We start from the raw sequence: 16353 nt of genomic DNA, 5'->3' as shown, positions 1-16353 counted from the left end.
CTCCTAAGCAAGTAATGACGTCAAGTGCGAAGACAATGCACAACGACGGCCATCTCTTTCTCTTGCACTGTGTACCTCTTCTCAGTGTCATTGAGCTTTCTACTTTCAAATGCAACAGGCCGACCCTCTTGCATAAGAACCCCACTGATGGCAAAATCTGAAGCATCAGTATGAACTTCTAAAGGCTTACAACAATCATGCAATGATAACACCGTTTGCTCCATAATTGCCTCTTTCAACCTTTCGAAAGCTTGCTGACACTTGCTAGACCAGTCCTAACCTTGTCCCTTCTTCAACAAATTAGTGAGAGGGGCTGCAATTGAAGAGTTTCCCTTGATAAATCTTCTATAGTAATTGCACAGCCCAAGGAAAGACCTTAATTCAGTGACTTTGGTGGATGGTTCCCATTCTTAAATAACTTGCACCCTGGAAGGGTCCATGTGTAGCTTACCATCACCGATGATATGCCCGAGGAAAGCCACTTCCTCTTAGGCAAAAGAACACTTCTCTCTTTTAACATAAAACTGGTCTCTCTTAAAGTTTGAAACACTTGTCTTAAGTGTTCCAAGTCCTACTCCAAAGAATTGCTATAAAAAACAATATTATTAAGGTACACTACAATAAGTTTATAAAGGAATGAAGCAAGTACCTTGTTTATTAGAGTGCAAAATGTTGCCAATGCGTTGGCGAGATTGGAAGGCATGACCAAGAACTCATACGCCCCATAGCGAGTGACACAAGTTGTCTTGCCTTCGTCTCCTTCGGCTATGCATACTTGATAGTGCCCCGATCTCAAATCCAACTTTGAAAATATCTTCGCTTTGCCCAGCTGGTCAAACAAGTCAGCTATAAGAGGAATAAGGTACTTGTCTTGATTATAATCTTGTTTAAAGCTCGATAGTATATGCATAGTCGAAACGAATCATCATGCTTTTTTTGAAACAGCACCGGTGCTCCATATGGTGCTTTGGAGAGCCTTATGTAATCAGCATCCAGCAACACCTTTAGTTGCCTCCTTAATTCTTCCAACTCAAGAGGTGACATGCAGTAAGGAGCAAAAGCTAGTGGTTTTGCCCCTGGTTCTAGTTCAATTGTGTAGTCAACCTCCCTCCTTGGTGGAAGTCTCTTAGGCAATTCTGTGGGCATGATATCCTTGATCTCTTTAAGCACCTTCTCAACAGGTTTAGGAACACAAGCTCCTCCACCAATGTGCCCATCATCCTCCTTAAGGGCAGCAACAAATGTAGACTCTTTTCTTTTGATGCCCTTAGACAATTGCAAGGCAAAAATAATATTTTTGCCCCCACTCTCCCTCTTAATTAGGACAACACATAGTTGCCCATTTTGCATGATGCACATAGTGTTTGTATAGGGGGCTAATAACGCTTGCACCTCAACAAGGAAATCTATTCCTAGATAGAACTTCTTATCATTAAGAGGAGCAATAGTTATATCAACCGTACCTTGCCATTGCCAAAGGCGGATTTTTGTTCCTCTTCACGTTCTACAAGAAATTGTCAATCTCCCCCTATACAAACAATAGTTCTATCTGCCAAGAAGAGTTGAAAAGTTTACAGAAAATTCTAGCGGACTTGGGCAACTAAACCTCACTTAGGCACTAGACTGGCCAATTCCAGAACCTTCTCATGCGCAGAGAACTTGCTCGTCGAACCTCATCTTGTTTGGAAGCTTCTAGTGCGCACTAGATCCGTCTGGGGCATTCTGGGGCCTTGTCGTGTAGACTGGCCCGTGCTCCCTGGCAGCTCCTAGAGAATTCTCACAGCTGTCCTTCGTAGGCCTGCAAGTCACGCCCGTTAGAACCTCTCATCCGATAGGAGCTCTTTCTAGCCCAAGCGCCATCTGCTTACTGGCTGGGCTATCTGTTTGGCTCGTAGGCCTACCATCATAGTCAGCAGCCTGTGGGCTAATCATGGTGTGAAAAATTGACTTGTTCTGCTGGGTGAGACTTTCGGTAGGCGACACTTGGAAGCTTCAAATTGCTGCAGCTATTGTTTCAGCCCTTCATCTCTATCCAGTCATCCATGGAAGAAAGGAAAACCACATCAAGCAAAGGGGAATCAGTAACAAGCAAGGAAGTCTTAACATAGTGATACTGAAACCAAAAGTTTAACAGTGAATTCAAACAAAAGAAGCTTTAAACAAAACAGAGTAAAGGAGAGAATGTCAAATGTGGAATCAAGGGAAACAAAAATAGGCAGTGAGGCATTGCTCCTTGGTACTATCAATCCTTAGGAGACTAGATGCTATAGAGACATCGGTGATATCCTTAGAAATTACCACACTACAAAAAGTCAAAACTTGGTTCTCTATCAATGTTAAGGAGGCACTGAATGGCTCTAAATCTGCAACACGCCTTCAACAGCTAGACTAAAAATCCATCTTGAAGGATGAACAAGGAAAAGTAAATCTAGTTGTAACAAACTTTACCTGTTACCCCACAATTACAGAGACACAGCATTCGAATCACCTTCAGGTTGAGGTTCGACATGCATGCAGCTCCCCTGAAAATAGATATTTTTTTGTGTAGCTCTATCTGCCGACAGAAAGAAAACTAAAACAAAACAATTAAAAATATTTAGAGTTAATGGCAAAAAAAAGTCTGTACTTTTGATTTTTATTACAATTATATCTTATACTTTTTTTTGTCAATTAAAATATGACCTTTTAAAGTTATTTCAATTCTAGCCTACCGTTACTTGTACCGTTAAAAATTAACGGAATCGTCACGTCACTCACTATGTCAATGCCTAAACAATTTTCAGAGTAAATTAATAATAATTTCAAGTTTAGGGTAAAATTGCAACAAAACTAAAAGTATAGGTTTTTCGGACAAATTATTTACTTTATTAATTTTTTTAAATTCACCTTAAATATTAGTATAATTAAAAAAATGATGGATTAGTATTATACTAGTTAAAAGAATAATTAAAAAAATATTCTAAAAAATTATTTTATTATTTTTAATATTTTCAAACTGTTAAATATTATTTTAAATTATTTTTTAATATTTTATAACCAATGTATTTAATAAGATTATTTTCTTAACGATAGTTTTAAAAGTAATGTTAAATGGTAAGTATATTAGACAGATTTAAGAAAAATCGATTGATAATAATTTTAGTTAAAATAAAATCAAGATAAATTATTATTGTTATAAAATTATCGATAAAAATTAAAAAAAAAATTGAATAATAGTAATAATAATTTTTAAATATATTTAATAGTGAAAAAGAGTAATTTTATAATTTTATAAGTTTTCAACTATACACGTAATGGTAGGATGCATTTGATCGGGTATTAAAAAAACAAGGTTTAATTAAAAAAATAAAAGTATCGCATAGAATAATAATAAAAATAAATTATAAATTTTTTTTGATAATTAATTTTAAATTTTGCTGATGTTACAAGATGATATGACGTAATAATTCTGTTAATTTTTTTAATTGGATATACTTAAAATAATTTTAAAAAGTTAAATTTTAATTAATAAAAAATATAGAGTATAATTATAATAAAATTAAGAATAAAACTTTTAAGTTATTAACTCAAATATTTACAAACTAGCCTCGTAGGCAGGGAAAAGAATAACCCACTCTCCAAGGTTAGAGATGAAGACTGCCCGAAAGGGGTAAGGGAAGGTCGGACGACGCACGGCAGAGGAAGACTCTGGATGCCTGGAGAAGAAAAACAGAGAAATTCTCTCTTTTCAAAAAGGTGAAAAGAGAGAGAGAAGAGTGATTAACCTTTTTGGAAAAATTGGTTCCATGGGAGTAGGGACCTTAAATTCTATGTGCCTCAAGGAAACTAAGAAGGCATGTGTCCACAGCAGCATGGTCGCTGTTTGCATTATCAGCAATCAAACCACTATTGAATTAGGCAGGACAGCCTTCTTAGAAAAACAGTTGGTATCACTTCAAGAAAGAACAGTTCTAGAAAGTGATGATACAGAGCACGTTCTCTTCTCAATCCCATTTAGCTGATGAGAATCAACTTTAATCTGGCATGAAGGTTAACAATTCCTAATTAATTTTATCATTAATATTTGTATAAAAAATATATTTACTTTATGTCATATTACATGTTTTATGTAATGTTAATAATTTTTTACTGCAAAATTAGTACTAAATAACTTTATTTAATACATATAATATTTCACACTACATTTTTGAATGAGGGTAAGAATTAAAAAAAAAAATCGGAAGGGATGCTTTCCACCGGAACAGACAGTCGAGATCAACAAAGATTCGCCGATCAACTTTGTACAAGTTGAAACGAAAAATGGTAATAGACTTTTAGAATACTTAAAGATAGTGCTTTCTCACTCATACTTCATGAAAAAGGGCAAAATACTCAAAAACTGAAACACATAAAAGAAGCATAAAGTAAACTATCTGACGAAACCCCAAATGGCAGTCCGGAGATAAGCGAAACATACCAAGGCAGCTCAACAACCGTAATCAGGCATGTTATGTCTCACAAGGCACAAAATTTACAATTTGATGAAATAACTAAAATTCCAACTAAAGGAACCATGTTGATAATTCAACCAAAATAGTTTTCAACTATTTATTTGCACCAAGCAAAAAAATTATGAATAGTGACAAAAATAAAAAGATTCTGAAGGAAGGATCCTACAATTTGTATCGGAAACTAGCAAGCTGCTGATAAACTGAGCATGAAATTGAGAGCACAACACTGCCAAGCCCTTGAAATGATACGCTAATAGATATAATCTATGCAAGGCAAGGTTGTTTTCCTAACTGGGATATTCCAGTCAATTAATGCATAAAACATATCAAAATCGGGAGATAAGAGAAGGAGGTGGGCCATTGCACAACTGAATTCAACAATTACACATCCGCAATAATCCAAGAAAGCAATAGCAAACCACCCGAGTCTTCACAGAGATCCTAATTTATCTGTTGGGACAATAATTGAGCTTCTTTTTAACAGCAATGAGAAGGAAAAATGGGGAATATGGTACGCAAAGAGGCAACTTCCTCATTTCAATCACAATATGGAACAGGCTCTTTGCGCTTTATTCTTCTTTTTTTTCGTCTTGGGTGGCTGAAGAACAACTCTGATAGCTGCATCAAAAACTCCCTTGATATTCTACAGGAAGAAGACCACAAATTTTACGTGGTTGAAAAGCCAACAACAAATAAAATGCAAAAAAATGACTGCAAGAAAATTTATATACCTCCTGTGTTTTCGAACTGCATTCAATGTAAGCAGGTGCATTAATCAGCTTCCTCAGTTCCTCTCCCTTTGAAGTAAAAGGTAAAAGGATGATTATGATTATGAATAAAAAAAGAGAATACATCAGGTTAATGATCGGTAGATATAAAATACAGCATGTCAGTACATGGGGCATAAACCTTACCTGAGCTGCAGTGATGGGTACAGCACCAGGGTGGTCTATGAAGAACTGCTTATCATCCCGGAGATCTGGCTTATTGGAAAAACACGTTAAAGTAAGGACCAACCCAAACAGGCAAGAGAAAAAAATGAAAAGTACCATATCAAAGGTAATCAGGTGAAACCTTAACAAACACAGGTTCATGCGAGATTATAATGAGAGAATTTTATACAAGTTAATTTCAGCAGCAAATCTGTCAACAAGGTGGACGGTCCAGGTGAAGGCACCATGAATTACTTAGTGATCAGGCCTTGTTTACACAAGGAAATAAGCCAAAATTAAGCTTATACAACATTTAACTTTTTAAAGGAGTGGTATGCCCATCAACGGCGGACTTAAAATATGTTAAAGTTGAGTAATCAAATATACAGTTCTCCTCAATATGTGTAATTATGATAATCAATATAATAATCCCCAACGTTTAAATAATCATAGCTAAGGTCTCTATACTAAACCAGTAATAATCATAATATCTCCCAATTAATCAGCTGTTAAAACCTTTTGTTGCTATGTCTGCCAAGCACCCTTTTCTCACTCTGTCAAATGGCAATCACAATAAAAAATTGTATCATGTTGTGCTAGGACGAGCAACTAAGAACTTGAACCCATAAACCTGGAAGTCCGCCAGCTGGACCCCAAAATATTGATAACAAAGTAAATTGCAGAAACATAGTTGTCAGAGTTTGTCTAATCAATGACGAGGAGGAGAAAACAGAAAGAATGGACATGTCCAATGTAAGTGCCTCAGCAAAAACATGCATGACGTGCATTCCTAGTCACATCTGCATCAAAATCGTTAGATATGGAATGCTAAACTGCCTGAATAGCATATACGGACAATATTACCAGCAAATTTTGCATAGCAGATTATTTAACCTTCAGATGATCATGCTAAAGCCAAATTAAAAAATTTTGACATTAGGGATAGTGAACAAAAGAAGTTGACAAGACCAAATTGTTATAAAAAGAAGAAAAACATAAACAAAGAAATAATAAATATGCGTAAAATATTTAGTTCTGAAACTCCAATAATAGATCAGCAAATCTAAGACAATAACATGTTTTATTTTGATAGACCAACACAGAAAAATTTACCAAGCTTGGTTCCAACAAGAACAATTGGAACCCCAGGTGCATAATGTTTCAACTCTGGAATCCACTGGAAATGAAGCCAAAGAAGGATTTCATCAGTGTGTGTGATAATTCTCATCATCTGTAAATACCGTGGTTGTGCTAAAAGAAAAATGATTAGACTTGTATAATATCAACCTTCTTAGATACATTTTCATAACTGGCCTTGCTAATGAGAGAGAAAGCCAGAATGAAAACATCAGCTCCACGGTAACTTAGAGGTCTTAATCTATTGTAATCCTCTTGCCCTGTTCAAGTATAACGTAATTCAGACCTAAAATGAAATAGAAATCTAGAACAAAATACCTAGCGGGAACTGAGGTTTAAAGAAAGAGCCCATGAATATTACCAGCAGTATCCCACAAACCCAGGTTAACAGTGCTCCCATTGACGACCACATTTGCGCTGAAATTGTCGAACACAGTTGGCACATAATCCTGTTTAACACAGAACGCAAAACCGAATTAAGCCAATCGCATTATATTTCAAATAATTCACTCCAAAAGTTTTATAGTTAAAAGATCGTCTGACGTTTTTGCATTACACACATCAGAAAAAATAAATGTCGTGTTCTCAATCTCATCCCAAGTATGAGGAAACAAAACAAAAAGCTCAAGCCGCAGAAAAAGAAGGGCGGGTGAAGAGTGGCTGGCGGGAATGCCTTACAAATAAGCCATTTCGTATTGAAATATAATAGTAATAAAATATAAACATATAGACAGATCAGCAAAATTCAACTTTCATCAATAAATTAACCTTTTTCTTTAAAGAAAAACCATAAAAGCCCATATTTTTAACTAGTATATGAAGCATTTCCATATCAAGCAACACGCTTTAACAACCAAAATGGGAATAGAAATTACTCAACTCGCACAACGACCATAAATACCATGTTCTAAGAGAGAGAGAGAGAGAGAGAGAGAGAGAGAGAGAGTTACCGTAGGGAAGGTGTTGCTGGTGTAAGATATCAAGAGGCAAGTTTTACCAACGGCACCATCACCGACAGTAACGCACTTGATAAACCTCGAAGCGCTCATTTCTTTTTATTTTTATTTTCTTTCGTTTTTTATGTGGAGATTGCTGATTTTTTTAATTAATAATATAAAATGAAGTTTAAAAAAAAAAAAAGCCTCAGATCTTTCACCTGAGGACCGTCCTTCTGATCAAAACACAACCCGTCCTCTAATGCCAATAATACTTCTTCTTGTGCTTCCTCTTAATTCTTTCTTGTTCTTCAATACGCCATCTGTTCATTGAAAAACCGAAAAAAAGAAAGAAAAAGAAAATGAAAAAAATTGAAGGAAACCCTAAAACGAGAGAAAATGGTGAAAATTGAAGGAAAAAGGAAAAAAAGAGAGAGGATCATAACTGAAAATGGAGAAAAAATAGGGAATCGAGAGAGAGATCGGAGGAGGCAAACAGATAGAAGCATTTTTTAGGTTTTGATGGCCGGCAAATTATGCCGTTGAAGCGTTCGTAGAGCAAAACCATTCTTCGCCAATAGACCCTCCGATTCTTTTGTTTTCTCTGATCCTCCCTTTAAATTTTTAAGGTTTCCTTTTTAAAAATTTTAAAATTCTTATTTTTACATCTAGCTAATTGCTTTTTGGTTTGTGAATTTTGATATTTCTTTTCCTTCGACCATTTATTTGTTTTATTGAAAATATTTTTCAAACAACTATTTAACTACAATTTTTAATATTTAAAGTATTAAAAAGAAAAACTAAATATTTTATTTAAAAACATAAATTTTTTAAAAATAATTATTTTTATACTTCACAAATTTTATTAGCACCAATATATAGATACATTTATTATTATTATTGATGATATGAGATCCAATAGAATAGAATAGGATTTTACAAGGGTTTGTGTATTGAATAATAAAACTTGGCCTATCTCTCTAGAGAGGTATCCCTTTTATCCTTTTCTCCCTACTTGCTGGTGACGTATAACGGCTCTCCTATGATTGGACCACGCGTCTCTGTCATACAGATATGGGCGTACGAGGATATCGGGCGCCTGCTCCATGCGTAACGGCCTCTGATTCTCCTCCGTGCGTACACTCGAGCGGATCTGCCAGGCTGTACGACGAATCTTGTTCTGGATTCTGGGCTGGGCCGAGAGCTAGGCTGGACGCTGAACTCAGGAGGAGAAGGAATCCGTGGGGAAGTTATACGGGCTGGGCCGATCTCGATGAGGAAGAATCTGGTGGAGTCCGGCCTCAGGGGTCTGATGATCCGGGCCTGTTTTACTTGAGAGGGTGTGCGAGCCTTTCTTTCATAGGCCATGGCCGTAATCTAGGCTCAGGATTGGGGTAGGAAAATCCAGCTGTCATCAATTATTATTATTATTATTATTGTAATTTTAAAACTTTTAATATTATAACTTCAGGTATTGTAAAACTATATACTCATATATTATTATCTTGAAACTCTACTATTTTAATTAAAGTTTAAGTTAAAATAGAAATTTGTGAATTTTTAAAATTATATTAATATATATTTAAATAATTATTAGCTAAAAAAATTCTTGTATTTAAATCTCAAAAATTTTAATAATGTTATTTTTATACTTTTTTATACTTTTATTAACATATGTCAAATAATTTAAAGCGATTAAGAAATTTATTATCAATGTATTTATTTATTTATTAAAAGTTGATTAATTAAAATTTTATATCATCAATAAAATCTTTTAATATAATTATGAAAATGTAAAATATAATCTAAAGTATATTATTAAAATAAAATAATAAATAATTTATGCAAGATAAAATGATTAATTATAATATACAGAAAGAATACTATAAAATAATAATTTTTTAAGACCTAAAGTTATTTATTTATAAAAAATGAGACTCATATAATTGGTCATTTAAACAAAGGGCATATTTAATTTAGTTATAGTAAATAATGGATTGTATCAGATATATTTCAAGGGTTTGATAAATTATATTTAACGATTATTATTAGTATGTAAAATGATAAATAAGAATATATATTAATTTATTATATTAATAAAATAAATATAAAAGTATTAATTTATTATTAATATATATAATAATTAAAAATAAATTTTAAAATATAATTCCTTTTTATGTATATATAATTTTTATAATAAAATAATAAATATTATAAATTTTAAAAAGATAAATATTATAATTGGTTCAATTATTATTTATTGTATTTTTACTTTATTTATTATATTTTATAATTTTAAATAATTTATTAATGTGAAAAATTAATTTAAAAATTATTATTAGATAATTTATTAATATAAAAATTAATTTAAAAAATTATAACTAATAAATTTTGAAAGGAAAATATAATTAAATAAAATAAAGTTAAAACAGCCATCTGCCATGGAAAAATAATTTTAATTGTAGAATTAATTTGAAATATATTTGGTAGATTTTATATAGCTGCCTATAACTATAATTTTTTTTAATATAAAATAATTAATTTAATTATTTAAATTTTTATAAGTCAATAGTTCGCTGCACCGTTAAACTAAATCTAGAAAAAAATTGTTAGCAGGGTGTAGAGAAGAGCAGCGAAAGGAAAATCGGTTTGTTCTCACTGATAGAAAGGAGACTTTTACTTTCGCATCTTTTTCTCGTTGAGTGATATATAGTTTATTCTATTTTATAAGGATTCAATCGGTTCTATTTTAAATTTTATTTATTTGGTTTTTATTTTGCTTTGTTTTAATTGGTGTTTAGTATTGATTTCGCATATTTTCTCTGGATGATAATTTTATTTTTACTTTTAAAAAGAGCTCTTACATATTGACGTTGACATAAAAATCATGTCGATACATTAAAATAGTGTCGATGCATCCTGCGACTACCGATTTTATGAGCTCTATCGCATTGTCTCCATTCGAATAGTGTTGCGATACTTCCGACTATATTTCAGTGATTTGAATGATTTCAAGCGGTAATAAGATGGATATAGTAGTGTGTGGGCTGAGTTTAGATTTAGACTGGACTCTACTTATTGAGTTTTGAGTTTGAGATTCTTCTATATTTACTCTTTAGTTCAATGGAATACATGCTTAAAAAATTTAAAAAAAAAAAACCTCGAAAAGAGCACATGCTCCAATAGCAGCGAAGCGACAAACTCTGGTGGCTGTATCTCTCGCGTTGGCGTTGCTTGTTCTTTGTGGCAAATTAATAAGAGATTCCCATCTCTGTCATCATCGCAAATCCCATTGGTTTCGAAAAGAAATTCTTTTTTTTTTTTAAATATGAGAAGAAAATTCAAATGCACCTAAATAGTATATAAAAATTAATGTATAATCATTGACGAGCATTCAAACCGGTGGATCAGTCCTTACCGAATCCAAATACTTTTACCAATAAAAAGTTTATGTATTTATTATAATAGCAATTTTTTATTACAAAAAAGAAATTCATTATTTATTTATCCACTTTCTCATTTATTGGGCTAAATTCAGAAACATATAAAATGCTTAAACAACACATTGAGTTGCCGAGAAACGTAAACATGAAATAAATTTTTATTAAGATTGGTGTAAAATTAATTAAAATACATATAAAGATTACATAATTTAAAATAATAATCATTAAATTTAGTATCATATGAAATAAAGTTGATAATCAACACCATTTAATTGGGTAATACTCCAAGAGCAGTCATTAGTAAGAGAGTTTATTGTTAATAAGAGCCAAGGCATTGCTAGTGACCATTGCAACATTCAGTATACTCTTCCTTATCTTTTGCTTCACTGAAGAGCTTACCTCATCATCATCAATCTCATCGACGCAGGTGTCTTCATCTGTAATAGCAGCACTAACCCAAGTTTTTACGTTGGAAATCTGGAATCTTACATAAGAACTGTTGAACTCAAGACTGCCCAAAGCATCCAATGACTGGTTCAGCTCGTCGATGCTGTCCCTCATTTCGTAAACGCAATCTTGAACGACTTCAGCCTCAATATGGCTCAGTCCCCGTTTCTTTGACAGAGCTGCTGCCAAGGAAGATGTTTTGCTTGCAGCTTGTAGGCTTACGTTTAATGCGGTGGTACAGAGGGTTTGGTCGTTGGTTTTGATAGTGGAGTAATAGCGAGAGAGCGAGCTATAGCAGAGTTTTGGATAGGTGGTGGAATTGCAGGCGGATTTCAGGTACTTCTTGTAGGTACTGCTAGAGATTTTGGTTGTGTTGGTGGTGGTGGGACTGGTGATGGCTGCAGAGGAATTTTCCAAGTTTGATATGAACAGAAGAAAGGTGATGAGAGCAGATGTGAGAAAATAGCTTGAAGTTGTGGGTTTAGCTTCCATCTCTCAAATCTCAAACTGTTGCACTGATGGGTTTATGGAGAATGTTATCCCAATTTATAGGGAAAAAATCTGAGTGGCTAGCTGTATGAAGGAAAATTAAAATAAATAATAAGTTTATTATTATTATTATTATTATTTTATTTTTAAATGACGAAATGGAATAAGATCTCATGCATGCAACTGGATAGATGACAGGGCACATGATGGATGCGTGCAAATGAGGAGCAGGCGACAGCAAAGGCAAGCGTGAAATTAAGAATGCGTGTAGTTGCGATGCAAGCCACAGCAGCCAGCCACATCCAGATATCGTTTAAGCAAAACATTTTTCTCCAAATCTTCCATGTAAAAGAATTCCATTTTCTGTTTATGCTCTCCATATAACAAATGGTAGCTGTTTTTCAAACTAGATCATTTCATCTTAAATTACAATCAATGTGTTTAAATATAAATTTGAGAGATTTAAAAAAAAAAAAGATGTAATAATATTTAAGATGATAAATTAAACATTGTAATAAATGACATATATTAGACTCGCTTAAATAATTGATCTTTATTTAGCTAATTAAATACGGATAACATTTCAATTTCAAGAGGTAATGCTGTTTGTTAGAGCCTCAATATGATGTTTTATGGCATAAGTTTGAGTTGAGACTTCAGTAAACAAAAACCAGTGCAAAGCTTCAAGTCTCGAAGGGAGAAAAAGGGCCCTGGAGCTTAGCCGATTCACACGAGGGAAGCGCTATTCTTGGCTGACTTTGACGTAGGAAGCATCTTTTGGCCATTTCATACCATTTGAAATCTGGATCAAAATCACTGGCAAGACCAGGTTTCAATCTTACAAACCTGAAGCCACACATGAGGCTATGGTACATGCCCATGGCTTAACAAACGGATGGCTCTCAATCGCTGATTTCTTTCCTTCAACACAGGTAAAAGTCTAAAAAATTTTGAGAATTCAATTTAATTAATTTTTTTAATAATTTTTTTATTTAAAATAAAAAAATTTAATTCTTTTTAACTTAAAAATATTATACATTTTATATAATTTTGTAAAAATTTATTTAAAATTTTTTTTTAATAAAGTGAATCATGCTAACGAGGAGTTTATAGTTGCAATAATGGAGAGTTAAAAAGCCTCTGTGAAGATCCTAACAAGAAAATGTGTTCAGAGATTTAAAGATGGCATTGAGATCGAGTGCGAAGAGATTTTGCATATCAAAAGAGGCTTAAAAGCCTTGGAGTAGGTACCATTGGTCACAAGGTACTTAAGACCGATTTGCACAAGGCATTAAGGATCTTGAAATGATCCAAAGAAAAAGAAGAGATTGAGGCAACCGAGATGCCAACAAACCACCAAAAACAACAAGGGGGCAAATAACAGTTTCAATGATTGCAAGGTAACTCTTTCATGGGCAACAGAGCACCCAAGAACGGGGAACGTTCATTGGCAAATGGCAATGCAATGGACAAACAATGTCATAGAAAGAAGAATAGAAACAACTTTATTGACTTTATATAATTCCTGAACTACAACTCAGCAATCATCTTTGCCAGCTTAAGTGACCAAATAAAGAATTCCGATAAGACCCTTAAAACACAAAATCACATAACAGATACAACAATTGCATAAAGCTAGGAACAAAAATATCCAGCACAGGGATCATGACTTGCAAAATGCACAAAGTGTATCATCAAGGGCCTTTCTATCATAATCACCAGTGAATACACAATTACCAAGAGGACCCTTCAGCAGGATAAGCCTTAGCAGCCCATCAGCAACCTTCTTATCAACCTGCCATAACAGAAGAATACAGATACTTTAATGATGAGAAATACAAAAAGCCATAACGAGCAGAAGCATTATCTTTCTTACAGCCATGACAGACTTGAACATTTCCACAGTCATGGTTTCTGGTGGGGCAGTGGGTAACTTAGCCTGTTCTAGAATGTTGTGGACTCTCTTCACAATAGAATCATCAATCCAACCAAGGCGGTATGACATGTCTACAGCCATGACCTTCATATCATCACATAAACATGATCACCATAAGAAGGATGGCACATAGTAAAAGGATTAACAAGCTATTCTATTTGTAGAAAATGTGATACCGTGCCAGCTGCAACAGCTTCTCCATGGAGCCACTGTCCATATCCAAAGCCAGTTTCTATTGCCTAGAAAAAACACACAAAAATAATAATCAATGAAATTGATTCTGTAACACGAGGCTCCCACTCCCATAAGGAGGCAAAGACAAAATTTAAGCTCAAGAAGAGAAGGATAACAAAGAGGAAAGGGAGAGAAAGGATTTGTATTTATAAACTCAAAAGAAAGTGTGCGAGCGAGAGAGAGGACGAGAACAGAGTTATGGAATTTATTAGCAAGGTTTAAGTTCTAACTGTCAATTCAAATTATACTGCCAAGCTACTGTCTAATACTGTACTTCCTCTATTCCTTACTGTTTAGATGATAATAAAGGAGCACACAACCAAGCCACTTGATGCATCAGCATAATACTGGCAAATATTACACAGGAAAAAGATTCTTCACTCTTTCTCTCTCTCTCTCTCTCTCTCTCTTAGTCCTTCTCCACACATGCGTGTACACACACAAACTCATACGAAAAAAACCCCAACTCCATGAGTACACAGCTTACATGGCCAAATGTGTGACCTAAGTTCAATGTTGCCCTCAATCCGCTTTCCTTCTCATCCAAGGATACAACCTCAGCCTTATTTTCACATGACCGCTTTATAGCATATGCCATTGCACTGGGATCCCTGAATTGTACACACAGAAACATTAAGAAAAATGCATCACTTACGAGTCGAGTCACATTAAAAAAGATTTTAATGTTAATTTTGTTTAAAATGGTAATGAAATTTTGTTAAGAGGAACTCACTAGATTAGAAAAGGGCCATCTTTATATACCACAAGGCAGAATAAGGAACAACAACATAAATTTCATTTCAAGTCGTTCTGTTGGTTTCATACCTAAAGTCTAAAGATTGTTTGATCTTATGCAACTGTAGATAGCAAAATAAGCCAAATTGCTTGATCTGAAAAAAAACTAAGGAAATTTCTTTTGATGAATTTCTAATACCTTGCCATTAATTTTGGCATATTCTTTTCCTGCCACTCAAAAAAGCCGGCATCTCGTATAAGCCCATACTTTATGACCTCTGCAAGGCCTGATGCCAATTCCCTATCTGGCAATGTGTTTAGTGTGTCAGTGTCTATAAGTACACACTGAGGCTGATAAAATGCTCCAATCAAGTTCTTCCCAAGGGGGTGATTTATCCCAGTTTTTCCTCCAACAGAAGAATCAACCTAGGGAAAACAATTGGCAAAAAGAAAGAACATGAAGACATTTGTCAAAACAGACAATTCAAAACAAAGGGAATTGAGGACACACCTGTGCCATAACAGTCGTAGGAATCTGAATGAAATTAACACCTCGAAGAAAAGCAGCAGCTGCAAATCCACACATGTCACCAATAACACCTCCTCCAAGTGCAACAAATGTACACCGTCTATCCAATCTTGATTCAATGGCTTTGTCAAAGACTTTCATAAGAGTTTCCTATCACCATGAGCAATAAAATATCATTTCTATATTCTTTGTGCCAGAAAAGGCAAAAAGGAAAGTGCTGAAATTGAATTTTCATGAGACCTACCATATTCTTGTACTTCTCACCATCAGGCAAAATCACACTATCCACCGAAACATTTGGGTTCCCTCTTGTTAATGCATCGACCACTTTATCCAAGTATAATGGTGCTACTGTGTTGTTAGTTACCACAAGTACTCTCTTTCCATGGACATGCCTAATCAAACAGAAATTTAAAAAAAAAAAAAAAAAAGACAGGAAAAATGAAAACCACAACAGCCTCAAAATCCATACCTTTGGAGCAGTTCGGGTTGATCAAGGAGTCCGGATCCGATGTAGATAGGGTAACTTCGGTTGCCCAAATCGACCTCAACAATGGTAGGCGCTTTAGAACTCGCTTCACCAACAGATTGATCCATAACCTGAGGAGAACTAGCAGATATCCTCGGCGACCTAATTCGGCTGAAACTCAGCACCGGCAGCCCCACACGTTTCGAACGCAAAGATAAAGCGTTAATGTTTCTGAACCGCAGATAGAAATCGGACAAAGCTTTAGGCTTGGAGACGGAAGAATTGGCGGCGGAGAACGAGGGAGAGCAGGCGTTTGCGGCGGAAGCCATGAGATTGGCTTCCGATTGGAATCGGGGATTTGTGGTGATGAAGGAAAAGAGGATTATGGTAATTCTGATGTGCGTAGTCTCTATCCTGTGGTTTGGTAAGCATTTTGAGACTCCTTTTTGTTGGAGAAGCAGGAAAGACAGGACGACTTGTGGGGGTAGGTAGAGCTAAGGCTGTTGGTGATGGTCGCTTACTTGATCCAACCGGTAGGTCCGGTTCAACCCAATTATGAATTTTTGGTACGCCGGCT

General features: G+C 34.6%; 3 protein-coding genes across 3 annotated transcripts; all 3 read right to left on the bottom strand.

Annotated features, from left to right (window-relative positions):
* Positions 1-4562: 4562 nt before the first annotated feature.
* On the bottom strand, positions 4563-8127 carry LOC110609560 (rac-like GTP-binding protein ARAC1). The gene is made up of 8 exons (XM_021749216.2): positions 7941-8127; positions 7510-7817; positions 6921-7008; positions 6710-6819; positions 6536-6599; positions 5405-5469; positions 5222-5287; positions 4563-5133 (listed from the first exon to the last, which is right to left on the bottom strand). The coding sequence occupies exons 2-8, from the start codon at positions 7606-7608 to the stop codon at positions 5032-5034; spliced, it is 594 nt and encodes a 197-aa protein (XP_021604908.1). The 5' UTR covers positions 7609-7817; positions 7941-8127; the 3' UTR covers positions 4563-5031.
* Positions 8128-11078: 2951 nt separating this feature from the next.
* Positions 11079-13212, bottom strand: LOC110610058 (pectinesterase inhibitor 4). The gene has a single exon (XM_021749929.2). The coding sequence runs from the start codon at positions 11874-11876 to the stop codon at positions 11235-11237; it is 642 nt and encodes a 213-aa protein (XP_021605621.1). The 5' UTR covers positions 11877-13212; the 3' UTR covers positions 11079-11234.
* Positions 13213-13357: 145 nt separating this feature from the next.
* Positions 13358-16254, bottom strand: LOC110609240 (3-dehydroquinate synthase, chloroplastic). Its single transcript, XM_021748683.2, has 8 exons — positions 15780-16254; positions 15552-15702; positions 15290-15457; positions 14978-15204; positions 14531-14654; positions 13986-14048; positions 13750-13893; positions 13358-13668 (listed from the first exon to the last, which is right to left on the bottom strand). The coding sequence occupies exons 1-8, from the start codon at positions 16103-16105 to the stop codon at positions 13537-13539; spliced, it is 1335 nt and encodes a 444-aa protein (XP_021604375.1). The 5' UTR covers positions 16106-16254; the 3' UTR covers positions 13358-13536.
* Positions 16255-16353: the final 99 nt, after the last annotated feature.

The sequence above is a fragment of the Manihot esculenta genome, chromosome 2 (genome assembly GCF_001659605.2).
Source record: "Manihot esculenta cultivar AM560-2 chromosome 2, M.esculenta_v8, whole genome shotgun sequence".
Lineage (NCBI taxonomy): Eukaryota > Viridiplantae > Streptophyta > Magnoliopsida > Malpighiales > Euphorbiaceae > Manihot > Manihot esculenta.
The sequence above is the reverse complement of the archived record's forward strand: the minus strand, read 5'-3'. Positions and strand labels throughout refer to the sequence as shown.